At 46.5% G+C, this 14184-nt stretch overlaps 1 protein-coding gene across 1 annotated transcript; it reads right to left on the bottom strand.

Annotated features, from left to right (window-relative positions):
- Positions 1-4348: 4348 nt before the first annotated feature.
- PSMD2 (proteasome 26S subunit ubiquitin receptor, non-ATPase 2) lies at positions 4349-12799 on the bottom strand. The gene is made up of 21 exons (XM_057739424.1): positions 12613-12799; positions 12107-12163; positions 11559-11723; positions 10660-10781; positions 10270-10494; positions 9828-9986; positions 9530-9674; positions 9290-9350; positions 8892-9038; positions 8630-8736; positions 8304-8431; positions 7997-8084; positions 7103-7265; positions 6876-6977; positions 6613-6758; positions 6286-6369; positions 5900-6068; positions 5716-5810; positions 5362-5488; positions 4839-4957; positions 4349-4690 (listed from the first exon to the last, which is right to left on the bottom strand). Exons 1-21 carry the CDS (start codon positions 12745-12747, stop codon positions 4508-4510), a joined length of 2727 nt encoding a protein of 908 aa, XP_057595407.1. The 5' UTR covers positions 12748-12799; the 3' UTR covers positions 4349-4507.
- Positions 12800-14184: the final 1385 nt, after the last annotated feature.

Below are 14184 nucleotides of genomic sequence, written 5' to 3'. Positions count from 1 at the left end.
GACCGGCGCAGAGGGCGGAGCCGCGCGCGGCGCCGCGGAGCACATGGGACCTGCCCCGCCTCGTCATGTGACAGCCACTGCCCGCCCAGTGTCCCCTCCCGAACTTTGGAACTCCCAGACTGACCCCCCTCTGCGTCTCTGTTCCGCGGCTCTTTCGTTCATTCATACTTTGAGCGAGGATTTATTGAGTGCATACTGCGTGCTCGGCGAAGTGCTGACTGAGGGCTGAGAACACTGAGATTAAACTCAGTCCTGCCGAAGTAAATCATGGACAGATGCAGAAAGAAATACGAATTAGGCAGCCTTTGAAAATAATGTAAATTAGATCACTGAAAGACCTATTAAACTGAATGTTACGCTAAAAGGATTGAGACATTCTAAATAGGGAATAAGTCAATTTGTCTTTTATAAAGACCGGTCGGTCACTCCCAAGGGAGAACTAAAATCAATCATGGAAAGTTCAAATAGTGATGGAAGAAGTAATCCTAAAACCTCTCCCTGCCCTGTAGCCAAAAGATTTCGAACCGCCTGAAGGGACGTACTAGAGCCACTTCTACTTACTCAGAGTCAGCCTGGATTTTAACCCAAACTCTGCTACTTACTCCCCTGGCGATGTACGTACTACCTACCTACTTAATACCTGTTGTAAGATGGGAATATATGAAAGGAGGCATTCTGGCTCAGTTCTGAGCTTTTACCCACCGTGCTTTCACGCCATTGGATTGTGAGGATTAACGGAATTAATTATTGTGAAAGTGCTTAAAACTGTGCCTAGGTACCTAACTCTCTATTTTCTCTCTCCTCCCCACCCCCCTCTCTGTATCCAAACACATATAATCTTAGAAGAAAACATTTTCTTTGCACCAATGATGAACTGGTCATTCAATATATGACCTTCGTGATCTCATTTAATCCTCACAATTTCCCACAAAATGGATTGTATTATTATTCCCATTGTATCTGAGTAACAAGCTGCAAAGAGAGGAGAGCAAAATAGACACAGGAGGAACGATAAGGAGAATGAAAATGCAGATCTATCTAGAGTGTTCTCTGTTACACTCTTCATTCCCACAAAATGGATTGTATTATTATTCCCATTGTATCTGAGTAACAAGCTGCAAAGAGAGGAGAGCAAAATAGACACAGGAGGAACGATAAGGAGAATGAAAATGCAGATCTATCTAGAGTGTTCTCTGTTACACTCTTCATTTGAGTTCTGTGACTTTACTATGTATGACTAGATCCCTTCTCTACCCTTCTCATTTCTCTTTCTCCCTAAGCAAACTAATAAATAAAAATCAGTTACTGCCTACATGTCAATTCGTTCCTAGCTCAGAAATCACTCTTGAACTCCAGTGAGAACAAGGTACTACCTAAAAGACATCTTCACCTAATCACCCCGCAGGCATCTTAAATTGTGTATACCCAGATTGAAATGTATCATCTCTCCCTACTCGACAGAGTTCTCTTCTTGTCCCCAAACATGTTTTGCTCATGCATTCTTTTTCAGTGAATAGTGCTCAACCATAAAGTTTGGGATTCATTCTACATTCCTTCCCATCTACATGTTACATCTCATCAGACATCAAATCTTGTTGATTTTGTCTTTAAAAACTCTTCTGCCCTTCATCCTCTCCCCATTTCCACTGCCCTAATTCAGTTCATTTCCCTTGCCTTGTCTCCAGGCCTCCATGGTGAGCTTTCTCACCCAGATAGTTAGGTGGTCATGTCACTTTCCTGCTCTCATTCATTGGTCTCCATTGAGAGACACTGTTATTTTCTTAGCACAACAAAGCTCTTCTAAACCTGATCTGAGCCTGTGTCTCTATCTCCTACCACAGTTTCCCCTAGCCCTATACAATTAGCCAAACCAAACTATCCATGGTTTCTGAAAACAAATAGCTTGTCTGCCTTCTTGCTTTTGCTACTCCTTCAGCTATATCCTGCCCTCTCTTCCTCTGGATAAACTCATCTTTCTCCAAGAATCAGTTTCCTCAAAAATCACCCCTCCTTTACCCAGGCACTTAGGCCCTATTTCAGTGATCCCAGAGTACCTTGTTCACACTCCAGTACAGAATTGATCACAATATAACACAATTGTTTTCTTTTTCATTATGTTAGCTTTGTGAGGATAGGATTTGTTCCTCTATATTTGCATACCCACAAACTAGAATAATGCCCAATGCATAAGTCTCCATTGATATTTATTGCTGAATGACATTAAATGTGAAAGGTGAAGAGCCACTGTGAAAATTTCTTACTCTAAAATACAATCACTGACTTGGAAAGAGGATTATTCTTTTATTTATGTTGTTTTTCAGTTTATAATCACTTTCTAATTTTTTCATGTTTTAAAACTTTATTTAGATATGTTACCAACTGCACATATTTAAAATGTACAGAGAATTCCCTGGCAGTCCAATGGTTAGGACTCTGCACTCTCACTGCTGAGGGAGCGGGTTCAATACCTGGTAGGGGAACTAAGATCCCACAAGCTGTAGAGACAAAAAAAAAAAAAAAAGTATAATTTGATGAGTTTTGACAGATATATCATCACCACCACCACCACTACCACTACCACAATCAACATACTGACCAATTCCACCACTCTCAAAAGTTTTCTTCCTTGGGTCTCCACTCCCCTCCACAGATAACCACTGATCTGTTTTCTGTCACTAGAATTGTATACAAATTAACTGATAGAGTATATACAGTTTTTTTTCTCTTCTGTGTTGTTTTTTTTGTTTTTGTACTCTTCTTAAATCTAGATCCTTTCATGCAAAATAATAAGTTTGACATTCATTTATGTTACTTGTGTCACTTTTTTTTTTGAAGCTTGTGGGATTTTAGTTCCCCCGACCAGGGATTGAACCTGGGCCTTCGGCAGCGACAGCACGGAGTCCTAACCCCTGGACCACCAGAGACTTTCCTTGTGTCACTTTTTATTGTTGAGAAATATTCTATTGGATAGAAATCACTTTCTAATTTTTTTTCTTCTTTTTTACACTTTCTAATTTCTTAACATCACCACTGTTAGAAATCAAGTAAGACAATTACTATATCCCCAATGTAGAGATAATAGAAGCTTATCAGACATACTGTTTTGCTTAAGACCACAGCAGCTCCCATTAAAGGGGCTTTGCAGTTCTGCTGACTCCCAAGTCCAACATTTCCACCTTTTATACAGGTTTTACACAGGCTGCTAAGTGAGAGCAGAGAGAAGACGATGGAGATACTCTATTCAAAGCTGCTTCTCCTCCAGCTAGCCAAGAGCTTGGACTACTATGGGGTCCACAAGTCTCCAAGGCTAGAGACCAAGTAACTTAGTGAATAAAGGCACGAGCTTTGGAGTCAGATGGACTTAGATTCCAATCCTAGCTCTACTTCTTACTATGTGACCTTTTATAAGTTACTGAACCTCTCTAAACTTTACATTCCTCACCAAACCACAGGGATAATACCTCTCAAAGTTGTTGTGAGGTCTCAAAAGTATGTAGCGCAATTATTCTTTCAACATTTATTGATGACCTATTAAGTGTCGGTCATTATTCAGAGGTTAAACCCACAGTAAGCGTAGGATAAATGCTAGCAACTATCTGACAGGGCCTCATGTTCTCCTTCACTGCATCCACAGGGGTCCAGGGCCCCACAGGTAGTATAGCTATACTCATACCAGCTCCACCAGGAAGGAGCACTAACAGATCAAGACTGATTACATTCCAGGAAGACCATTTCTTTCCCATTGCTCTACAAAGAGGAAGGTCAGGATCAAGCTTTCTTGCATCATTTCTGCAAGGACAGCCAAGAGGTAGATGTTAACATGATCAAATCTCTCAAACAGCAGCTTCCCCAAAAGGACAAACAGGTCATAGGAGGTAAAGATGTCCATTTCATTCAGCAGCACAGAAGTCAAGTTAGGAAGAGTAGAGCTAACTCTACTGCCTTCTTAACAGCAAGGATCCTTAGTCCAAAGCCAGGGAATGATGGGCTTAAGGTGGGTGTGCATTGGCAAGTGGGAATAGTGGGGCATGTTTGGGATCTACAAGCCCCTTGGAAAGTTATTTGTAAGAGTTTGTGTAAAAATTTGTGTACATACATCTCCTAGAAAGAAGATCTATTACATTCCATTTATCAGCTTCTGAAGGGTTCATGCCCCTAAAGACGAACCACTCTTTTAAGATGATTACGAAGGAGGGGAGAAGGGAAGAGGGCTTAGTTTTTTCCATTCTCGGCAGCCTCCCTGCTAGCACAGGCTCAGAGTTGCTACAAACAACACCCCCTCACATCCACTCCCCACCCCAGTCTGGCCTCCGGCCACAATACCCCAGAAAACAGACACAGAGGGACCTCAGGGATAAAGGTCTTTATTCAACAAAGTCATCTCACTCAGTAACAAAAGAACAGGAAGCAACAATTCCCCCAAAGGTCTGGAGCAGTGTCCACCCCTGGCAGCAGGAAGCATGACCCGCTGACGTATCAGTTGCAGCTCAGAGCCTCTGGTGGCCACTCAGAGGTCATAGTTGGGGTTCTTCCGAAGGATAACAAAACCTTCTAAAATAGGGGTGACGGGAAGAAACTCCTCAGTGGCCAATTCTGCCCGCTCCCCGTGAGCCAACAACACTGGGGTTGTGTGTGTCTGGAACCCTGTGATGGTCTTAGGCTTGCCAGCCTGGCCCACCACATCCACTGCCTGCAGGGTGAGAAAACTGAGATATAGGGACCCTGGAGAGGAGTGCAGCAGCAACCCAGTGCCCATACCAGTTTCAGAGAAACGGTACACATGCATTCTACAAGTTCCAGGGCACGGCCTGAGCCCTCCCTTCTGCTCAACCCCTCACCTGGCCCACACGGACAGACACTGGCAATGGCCGCAGCTCCTCATCGAACGTGACCAGCATTCGGGGCTGCATGGCAGCCACCAGCCCATATAATACATAGTGCGACTTGCCTAGGATGACTGAAGGAAAAACACAGGACAAGTACAGTTAGAGGCATCAGGACAGGCCTGGCCTGAGCCTTGGGACGCCACTCCAGCCCTGACGCTTTAACCCCTCCCCTCATATACCCTACTACAAACTGGAGATGCCACCATGTTACTCTGCCTACAGCCTGCAGACTTGAGAATCACTTTCCCCAGTCACTCTGGGCAGAAACTGGGCTCAGCTCTTCATCTTCAAAAGAAAGTCTCTTTGGGTCAGATCAAAAGTGTGGGAGGTCAAAGTCTCATGAGGCCCAAAGAACCTAAGGACCCCAGGGTAGTAGAGTTAACTCAGTCTTGCTCCTAAGTTACCAAGGAGACCATGGTAGGGGTGGAGAGAGGGCACCACGTGCCACCGTATAAGATTCCTGACAGGAACTCACTGTTGCGGACATCCAGGAAAGAGACCAGCACAGTGAGCAGCCCAGCCACAGCCACTTGACTCATGAGCTGCCGGTCACTGTGGTAGGGGCAGAGGGTGAGGGTGCCCTTTCCTAAATGCGTCAGGCCCTGGACAAAAAAAAAAAACAAAAAACAAAACCAGAGAGAAGTGGAGGTGGGGAGTCACATCTAAGAAGAAATCACCTAATCTGGCCACAAAGAAATCTCACAACTTGTTCACGTCCCCCTTTCCAGGCCGAACTCAAGGTCCCCTTCACGTCGCGTCACTCTCCCTTCCATCACACAGACACTTCCCTTGGCACACTCACTCTAAGGAGAAGAGTTCTATTCTATACCTGTGCCAAGCGCACCATGAAGAGGTTGTTGGGGTCCTTGGCATGATACTGGGCTAACTGGCGCAGCATCGCAGCCAGACGAGCATTATTGGTACCTGGAAATGTTAAGCATTACAGAGGCTTGAAGAAAGGGCCTCAACCCTTCCCCCAAGATGCCTATGATCTCTTTCTGATCAATACTCACCACTGCCCACCATGCCCATGGCAAAGATGGAGTTATAGGAAACTTCTGGGTCAGCATCATGAGAGAATTTGCTTAGGGTATCCAGGATGTTGAGTCGTGGATTTGAAACAGAGATTAAGGCCAGTGCTAAAGGCACAGCCCTTCGGAGTGTAGGCTCCCCATATCTCAGCTGGTGATAAAAGAAAATAATATGGTAACAGAAAGCAGAAAGAATAAGCTCAGTTACAAGAACAGACAGATGGGTAGACGGGGCCTTAAACAATTTTTGTAGAAAGAGCACAGCAAAAAGACCTCTTCTCCACTGAGAAAACTCATCAGAGAAACCTCCTGGGGGAACCTTAGGCATCAAAACTAATATATTTCAATCTTCTCCATGTAATACTCACCAGGTGGCCGAAGGTTCGTAGTGCCATCTCTGCACCAATCTCCTCCCCCATAGCAATAAGGGCAATCCCCAGCACAGCCACTCCCTGCAATTGAAGAGGCAGCAGAACCCAGTAAGCTCACAGAACAAAAAACTCGCCCCTGACTCAAGTCCCATCTAAGAAGAAAAAGCCATCCTGTGGGGCACACCCTGACCCCTCATGTATGGAACCCAGTCTCATGCTATTTCAATTACACAGCGATACCCAGAGAGGCTCTAAAACAAACCCAAACCCACAGTTATCTTTTCTGAGAGCCTCCCTTGGAGTGTGCCCAGCTGCCCACAGAACCTGATGTGCTCCCATGTCGGCAGGGGCTTCCTTCTTGTCCTTGTCCTTCTTTTCCTTCTTGTCTTTGTCTTCCTCCTTTTCCTTGGAGTCAAAGTGTTCACTGCAAATGTGGAGCAGCTGCTGCACCTTCAATACATTCCCAGAGCCTGGGGCAGAGTGGTAAGGGAGAGAAAGCGTAGAAATCAGAAGGCACCAAGGAAAAGCTTACTCTAGGAACAGAAGCTAAAGAATCTAAGGCAACTCAGAATGACTAAGACCCAGACCTGCATAGGCACACACATCCACCAGTGTGTTGGCAAAACTGCGGAATGGCTCTGACACGACCTCCAGCGCAGCCAGGATGGCCTCAATGGCCTCTCCCTTCCCTAAAGGAAAGATTCAAGGGATCAGAGGACATGTACTCCCTTCCAGCACAGCCTGACTCATAAACTCTCCCTGTTGTATCCAGATGCCACTAGCCTTTTGCCCAAATAGAGAGACATCCTCTCACCTAGATGGTTGAGGCCCAGTCCAAGAGGAAGCCAACGGGCATAAGTGTCCTTGAGCTCAGTCTCTGACTTCTCCATGATGGTCTGAAGGATAGTGGAAGTGACATCGCCATTGCAGGATCCCACTGCTATCATTCCACAGGCTAGAGCTGTCACACCTGCCACCTAGAATTAGGAAAATCAATATTAAGTTATTAAAGTAAGTTACTAAAATAGTTGCTTACCTATCTTGACTCAAGATAGCCAATTCCTACAGTCCACTGAAACCACGTTAGGCAATAACCCCTTTCTGACAGTAGGTCAAAATAACAACAGCATCAACCATTCACTGAATACTAACTACACGTCAGCCACTATGCCAACTGCTTTGCATACTGTTAACATTTACTCCTTACAACAACCCCATCAAACAGGTCCCACTGTTATTCCTCTTTTATTGATGAGAAAAATGATGCTGAAGGAGACTGAATTACATGTCCAAGATCACAATGCTTGTAAGCAGAAGTGGCAGGATTTGAACTGAGGTCTATCAGACTAAAACCTATGCTTTTAGCCACCATACTATATCTATCTATCACTAAAATGATTCTGCACAAATAAGAAAATTTAAAGTTGGCTAATGACTAAAACAGCATACCCACCCCAGGCTGGGTTAAGCTACTCCCCACTCTAGTCTGGTACTTCCTCATGGATTCCAAGGGCTGGAACTCAGTATTAAAATGTTAACTCTTTAGCCTCAATATCTCCTGAGGCTTAAAAGCTCAATTCCAAGCAAATTCACTGAAATGATACACCTCCCCGCACCCCCCCCACACTTTTTTTCACTATTTTTCAGAGACCAATAGGCCATAGAGCACTTTCCTATCTCCCCTAAATGATCAGCAACCTCTACTCACCTCCATACTGGACTTGGAATCTCCCATCACAGGTAGCAGCAGTGTTAGAACATCTTCGCGATTGGAGCCAGCATAGGCCAAGCCAAGCCTGCAAAAGCCAGGGAGAGGCAGTCCCCACCACACACCCAAGTATAAGACAAGGAAGAAACAAAAAGAGGATTGGTCGTTTTAACAAATAGTCACCAAGAGCCAAATACTCAACAGGCACAGTGGTACTCCTTGGCAATACAAAGGTGAAAGGGCCCGATTCTGTTTTCACAGAGCTTACAGGCTGAGCACTACCAAAAGGAGAAGCAAGAAGCCTTACCCAAAGATGGAACCAAGTCTCATTGTGTTGCTATTATGGAGGACATAGTCTGAGAGCAGTGCCAGAGCAGGGTCACACTCATTCCGGACACCAGAGTTCACGATGCCACAGGCCAGGAGGGCTCCTGACTGCAAAATGCAAATAGAGTCTTCACTTGGGCTACTCTACCTTCCTCATCACAAAGGATGCAACGTGGGCCTCATTATAGCACCCGCCTCGACTGGAGTTAAAAACCGGGCAGACCTCAGCAGCGAAAGGGAGGCCCTGAGAGGGCCCTAGACCATGGAAGGGGGATGTCTGAAATAGCGGGTTGTGCCCAGACCAACCTTGATATAGTCCTCAGAAGAGTACAGGTACTTGTCAATCTGGGTAAGGCCACCATCCACATCCCACAGCAGAATCATGCCAAGGGATGCAGCTGCACTCAACATTCCTATACCAAGAAAAAACCTATCAGTCTTAAAATGGCCCTACCCTGAGAAAGAGCTCTCCAAAGAACTGCCTTAGGGATCCCTTGTAACACATGAACTAGGAGGACAGTAAGATTGACCAAAATTACACAAAGATTGTGTAGGAACAGAATTATACCATGGTCCTTGTTCTTGTAAAGCCACTTGTTGCCATCATCAGTCAGCAGCTTGTCCTGGCCGAAGGCTGCATTCACAAAGCCGTTCACAAAAGAGGAGGCCAGGTTCATGCGGGCAGAGTCCACCTGAGAGCCACTGCCCCCAAACCCTGCAAAGGAGGAAAAGGAGAAAATGAAGGTTTTGAGTAGGACAAGAAAGGAACGCAGCATGGCAGCTGGTCTCTGGTTCTGAGCTTGCCCCTCAGAATCTTCCATCTATGACCCCAACAGTGACCTAGGGAAAAAGCAGGCGGAAATTCTGAGCTTTATAGGACAAGCATGTTGGGCCAAGCCATCACTCTCAATACAAGGGGCATAATTAACCAGCCTCCAATCCCCACACACGGAGACGTTTACTCACTGTTGTTCTCTAGGTGGGTTTTATAGATGTCATCAGGCACCTTGGGCTCCATGATGTCCAGCTGAAGAGAAGTCAGAGGGTCACAAGTGCTCCCCCAGTCCTCCCCTAGCTGTCCCTTCTGTTATCCCATTAGAGCAATTCTAACCAAGGAGAGTCCAGTCAGAGACATAATCAGGGAGGTGAAATGCCAGGTAGAATCACAACCAAAACACCTTGATGGAAAAGGGCAAAGAATCTCACCTCCCGAGCTAAAGCCAAGAAGTTGCTGTTGAGCTGCACATTGGACATGATCTCTGTCAGGTCCTCATACTCCTCCACATCTTCACTCAGCTCCAGAAACACCCCATGCCGGCCTAGCATGAATGCCATTTGCTTCTGTATAACCCTGTGAGAGAGAGCCATCACATCTGCTTAGCCCCCATGAACTAAGGGCACAGAAAAGCCCTTTAAGCCCTAACCAGAAACCACATGTCCCAACACTTCATGCAAACGTCCCATCCATGAGCCTATCCCTTTGCCAACTTGTTCCTTTACATACACATCCTTGCAGGAGGTGAAAATATCTTCTACCAGCTCCATGTCATTGAGCATCAGTGCCAATCTCAGAGCTTCAGGGAAGCGACTGAACTTTCGGAACACACCCAAGGCACAACGCAGTAGGGCAGAGTTCTCAGGCTCAGGCACATAATTCACACAACTATGAAGGTAAAAATAACACAGGAATCAGACATTCACTTACTCCATTTAATTCACTTACCCAACATTGAATGACTACTCTATACTAGGCATTATGCTAGTTATCGGGACTACTAAAGAGACATGATGTCTCTGTCCTCAAGAAGTTCACAGGCATTAACAAATTAACTACAGCTTGATTGCTATCTTTGAAGCAGATAGTCTGGGAGAATAAAGGAGTCACAACTGAGAAAGACGTGCTGCGGAGGGTAGGCCTGCCACCACTGCCTACCTTCCTCACTTACCTGGTGAGATAGAGGCAGACCTTGGCATACGCATTCTCATCAATGTCTTTCTCCAGCATATCCACTTGCTCAATTTCCATGAGCAGGTCGCAAGCCTCATGCTCTGCATTGTGGGCCATGTTGTAGGGGACAATCTCCTTTACCAGGGTCAGCAGTGGCTCCCGCTGTGTCTTCTCCGCATCATCCAGCTCCTGCCACTCCTTAGCCACTTCTCCTGCCAGATGCCTATGGATAGGCCCAGATCATTAGGGGAGCAGAGTTTCATGGAAAGCACTTCCCTGTGGGTGAAGGAATTTACTATCTGGGACCCCTGATACACTGGTACTCCAAGACAGAACTCGGAACTATACCTCAGAACCCCTTCAGGTTCCCAAGAAGGAAAGGTCTTACCTGACGTACTCATGACCCCATGATGCCAATTCCTCCTGGGAGCCCACCAGACGATATTTGAGGCACTCACGCTCCCCACTCATGGTCATTGCCAAAACAGAGATGATGTCAGCGGCAAAACGCTATAAAGAAACCAGTCCTTTGAAGTCAAATCCAGGGTAAGGGGAATGTTACATTATGGAATCAAGATCATTGTCACTAATCCCCAAAATTAAATGTTAATTATATCACCAGCCTCCACACTAAGAACTTAGACATGTTATATCAACTAAGCCTCATGATAACCCTAAGGTTAATGTTGCAATCTCCCTTTTGAACCAACATGACTGAAGGGTGATAACAAGGGGAGAGTGGAGCACGATGAAGACTCTGAATTTTATTCCAATCATCATAATAAACTATTAAAAGATTTTACGCAGGAAAGATTCACACTCTAGAAAGATCACCATGGCTGCTGTATGAAAGACAAACTGTAGGAGATCACAGACAAAAGGAAGAGGGTCAGTTAGGAGGCAGCTGCAGTAGTTCAGGTAAGAACTGAAAATTTCTTGGATTAGGGTTGTACCAATAGGTAGAAAAGTTACTGAACTGAGGATGTGTTTTAGAGATAAAACAAATGAAGGTGTATGTGATACAAAGAAAAAAATTAAGGTTAAAAGTAAGTTAATAATAAATCATAATAAAACCCAAGGTCCAACATAAATGACAGAAACACTGTCCTTTCTGAAGACAACCTTCCTGTCAGCTCTTATGTAAGTGTTTTGATTACAATGAGCGCCGTTCAACTAGCTCAGATCTCAGGTCTATCAGGCTTCCTGAGATTCACCATGAGCCCCATGGTCTAGATGAAAAAGAGAATTCCTAAACGAGGCCTCCACCAGCTTCTGAACCAGTTTTACCTTATTCTCCCCAGGGGCCATGTTCTCGTAGATCTCCTTCAGTTTGGTATAGTGTGGACGCAGAAATTTGAGAGGCTTGGGCACTGAAGTCATGGAAGTTGTAGAAGAACGAATCTGCCTCCGCAGTTCCTCCAGGGCTGGTCGGTACAGGGACGTGTCCTTCTCCTGATCAGGAGATGACAGGGCTCAGACAAAAGGAGTCTCAACCCTTAAGTCATAACACAGAGATGTTTAAAAACTCTCCTAGGAAAGTAACTGTGTCTTATCCATCTGTGAATGCCCAACTCCATGCACACACACTGCCTGGCACAAAAACAAATGTCCCCTGTTAAAGAGTTGAAGAACTGCTTCTCCCATGAACCAAAACTACAAAATCTTTTAACTGTCTTTTTTTACTCCCCTCCCTCACAACATGGTTGTAACATGACCCTAAAATACAGTCCATCTTTCCCTATACCTCATATAAAAGTTGTTGCCCAAAGTGAAATAAAGCAAACAAGCGTGAAAGATGCATATATGCACCAGCTCTTGTCAACATCGTGACTCACCCCCAGTCGTTCCACGAGCATCTCCAGTTCATCCTGAAGTTGTTTGTCCTCCTCAGACTGGAGGATTAGGGAAAGAAGCTCATCAAGACAGGAAATTTCAAACACATCCTCCTCCCATTCACCCTGGGGCTGGTGGAGAGTGAGGCTGCCTCCTCAGGAGGGACCGGGTGAACAAGGAAAGAGAGCGGGAATGGGAGGCTCCAGTGGGAAGGCAGCCTGGCTTCTGGACCAGACTCTGCTTGGACGCCGTTCTGAAAAACGGGGGTGACAATGACCCGCCTGGGCCCACCTCACGAGACGGTGGTGAGGACTGGTAGGGTGGACGGAGCTGACAGCGCGGAATGCAGGCTGAGGGGCAGAGAGGCGGGGGGCAGGGAGCCCCGAGGGTCGCCCCATCCGCCCTCTCCCCGGCGCGGCGAGCCCGTGGAGAGTCGGGCCCGAGGCCTGCTGGGCTGCCGTGACTCAGCCCGCGGCCTCCTCCGCCGGCTCCCGGGGCCGCGCCTCACCAGCTCCTGCTCTTTGTCCTTGTCTCCGGCATCCCGCCGCTCCTTGCTGCTCGGCTTCTCGTCCCCGCCGCCGGGGGACGTCGCTGGGGGCTGCTGGGCCTGCAGCGGTGCCTTGTCCCTGCCACCCTCCTCCATCTCCACCGCCGCTGCCGGCCCGCTGCGCGCGCACCGCCCGGTTTCCCAGACGTCCTCGCGCGCGTCGCCCGCGGCGCCCCTCCTTCTCCCGAGCCCGCCTGCGACCGGAAACGCCGCGGCGACCTACCCACCCGCGTGTCCTGGGAGTCCCAGCCTGGAGACCTCGCCCTCCGGAGTCGCACGAAAACTACAATTCCCAGTCTCCCGCGCGCCATAGGCGCCTCCCCATCTCGGACCTGGAGTTTCCTGCACGCCATCTGGGATTGGGGGGGCGCCCGCTGCGGTAGGAATTGAGTTGGCTGCGAGCCGAGACCATCTATAGGTTCCCTCATAGCAGTGTGAATAGTACCCACAGTGACACCCCAGTTAGCTGCGTGGTGGGACAAACGGACGAGATTCTTGAAATCCTGGACGCTTGATTGCCGTCGCTGTGAAGTCTGTGTACTCTGTGTCTAGCCCCACACCACAGTGGCATATTCACCTCATAACATTCCTCCCCAGTTGAAGAAGAGTGCTCTAATATTACCATACGGATGTGGATACCATCTTAAATCCTGCGGAGCCAGATGGAGTAGAAATGAGAATGAGTACGCCCTAGCGCGAAGTTCTGGAGCTAAAAACGGAACAAGACAAGGTCTTTGCCCTCAGTGTGTCTTTTGGTCTTCCTCTCCCCTTTATGACTTTGAAGGGGTATGACCGACACTGTTTATGTCAGGACTTATTTTAAATGATATATATCGTTTGCACAACTTTTTGAGTTTGGTAGGATTGTGTTCATTTTACAGAGCAAATCATAGAGTAAGTAGTAGAATCAGGATATTAATCTCGATCTTTCAGTCTCCCAAGTTCTTGAGTGTTTCAGGCAAACCTCAAAGCTCTTCTGTTCAGGCTCTATGTATTTACCTAGAAGGTGAGAAAAAAGGAAATAACTCTTCTCCCTTTCATCTGGTGGGAACACTCACCATTTGGCCTGGAGTCTTATTTTATGGGCATTAAAGAATGCAGAAAGTGTTTGTTCAAAAAAAACAAACCACCTGGCATAGCACAGTTAGCATTGAATGAATGTTGGCTAAATATTTGTATAGATATTGATGTAAAGGTCTGATGCCCATTTTAAAACCTGTTGCTCTTTTCCACTCAGTGTTTGGATTCTGTAGATGACCTTCCATTTCCATCACTAATGACTGCCCCAGCCCTAGTCTGCTGACAGAAATTGGGTGGTCCATAGCTGTTCTACCTATTCTATTTTCTGGCTTCGAGATGTCCATACTTTGTCATGCTTTCTTCAGTCATCTGTAGAGGTATTTCTCCTAAATCTCTCATATTTCCGTGACTTCTTTCTATCAGATCTCAGATTTTGTCTTTTATACCAGTCATATCCCCACCAGTACCTTAGAGGAGATGGGGCAATGTTGTGGCATAAAACACAGGCTATTA

The sequence above is a fragment of the Hippopotamus amphibius genome, chromosome 6, assembly GCF_030028045.1.
Source record: "Hippopotamus amphibius kiboko isolate mHipAmp2 chromosome 6, mHipAmp2.hap2, whole genome shotgun sequence".
Lineage (NCBI taxonomy): Eukaryota > Metazoa > Chordata > Mammalia > Artiodactyla > Hippopotamidae > Hippopotamus > Hippopotamus amphibius.
The sequence above is the reverse complement of the archived record's forward strand: the minus strand, read 5'-3'. Positions and strand labels throughout refer to the sequence as shown.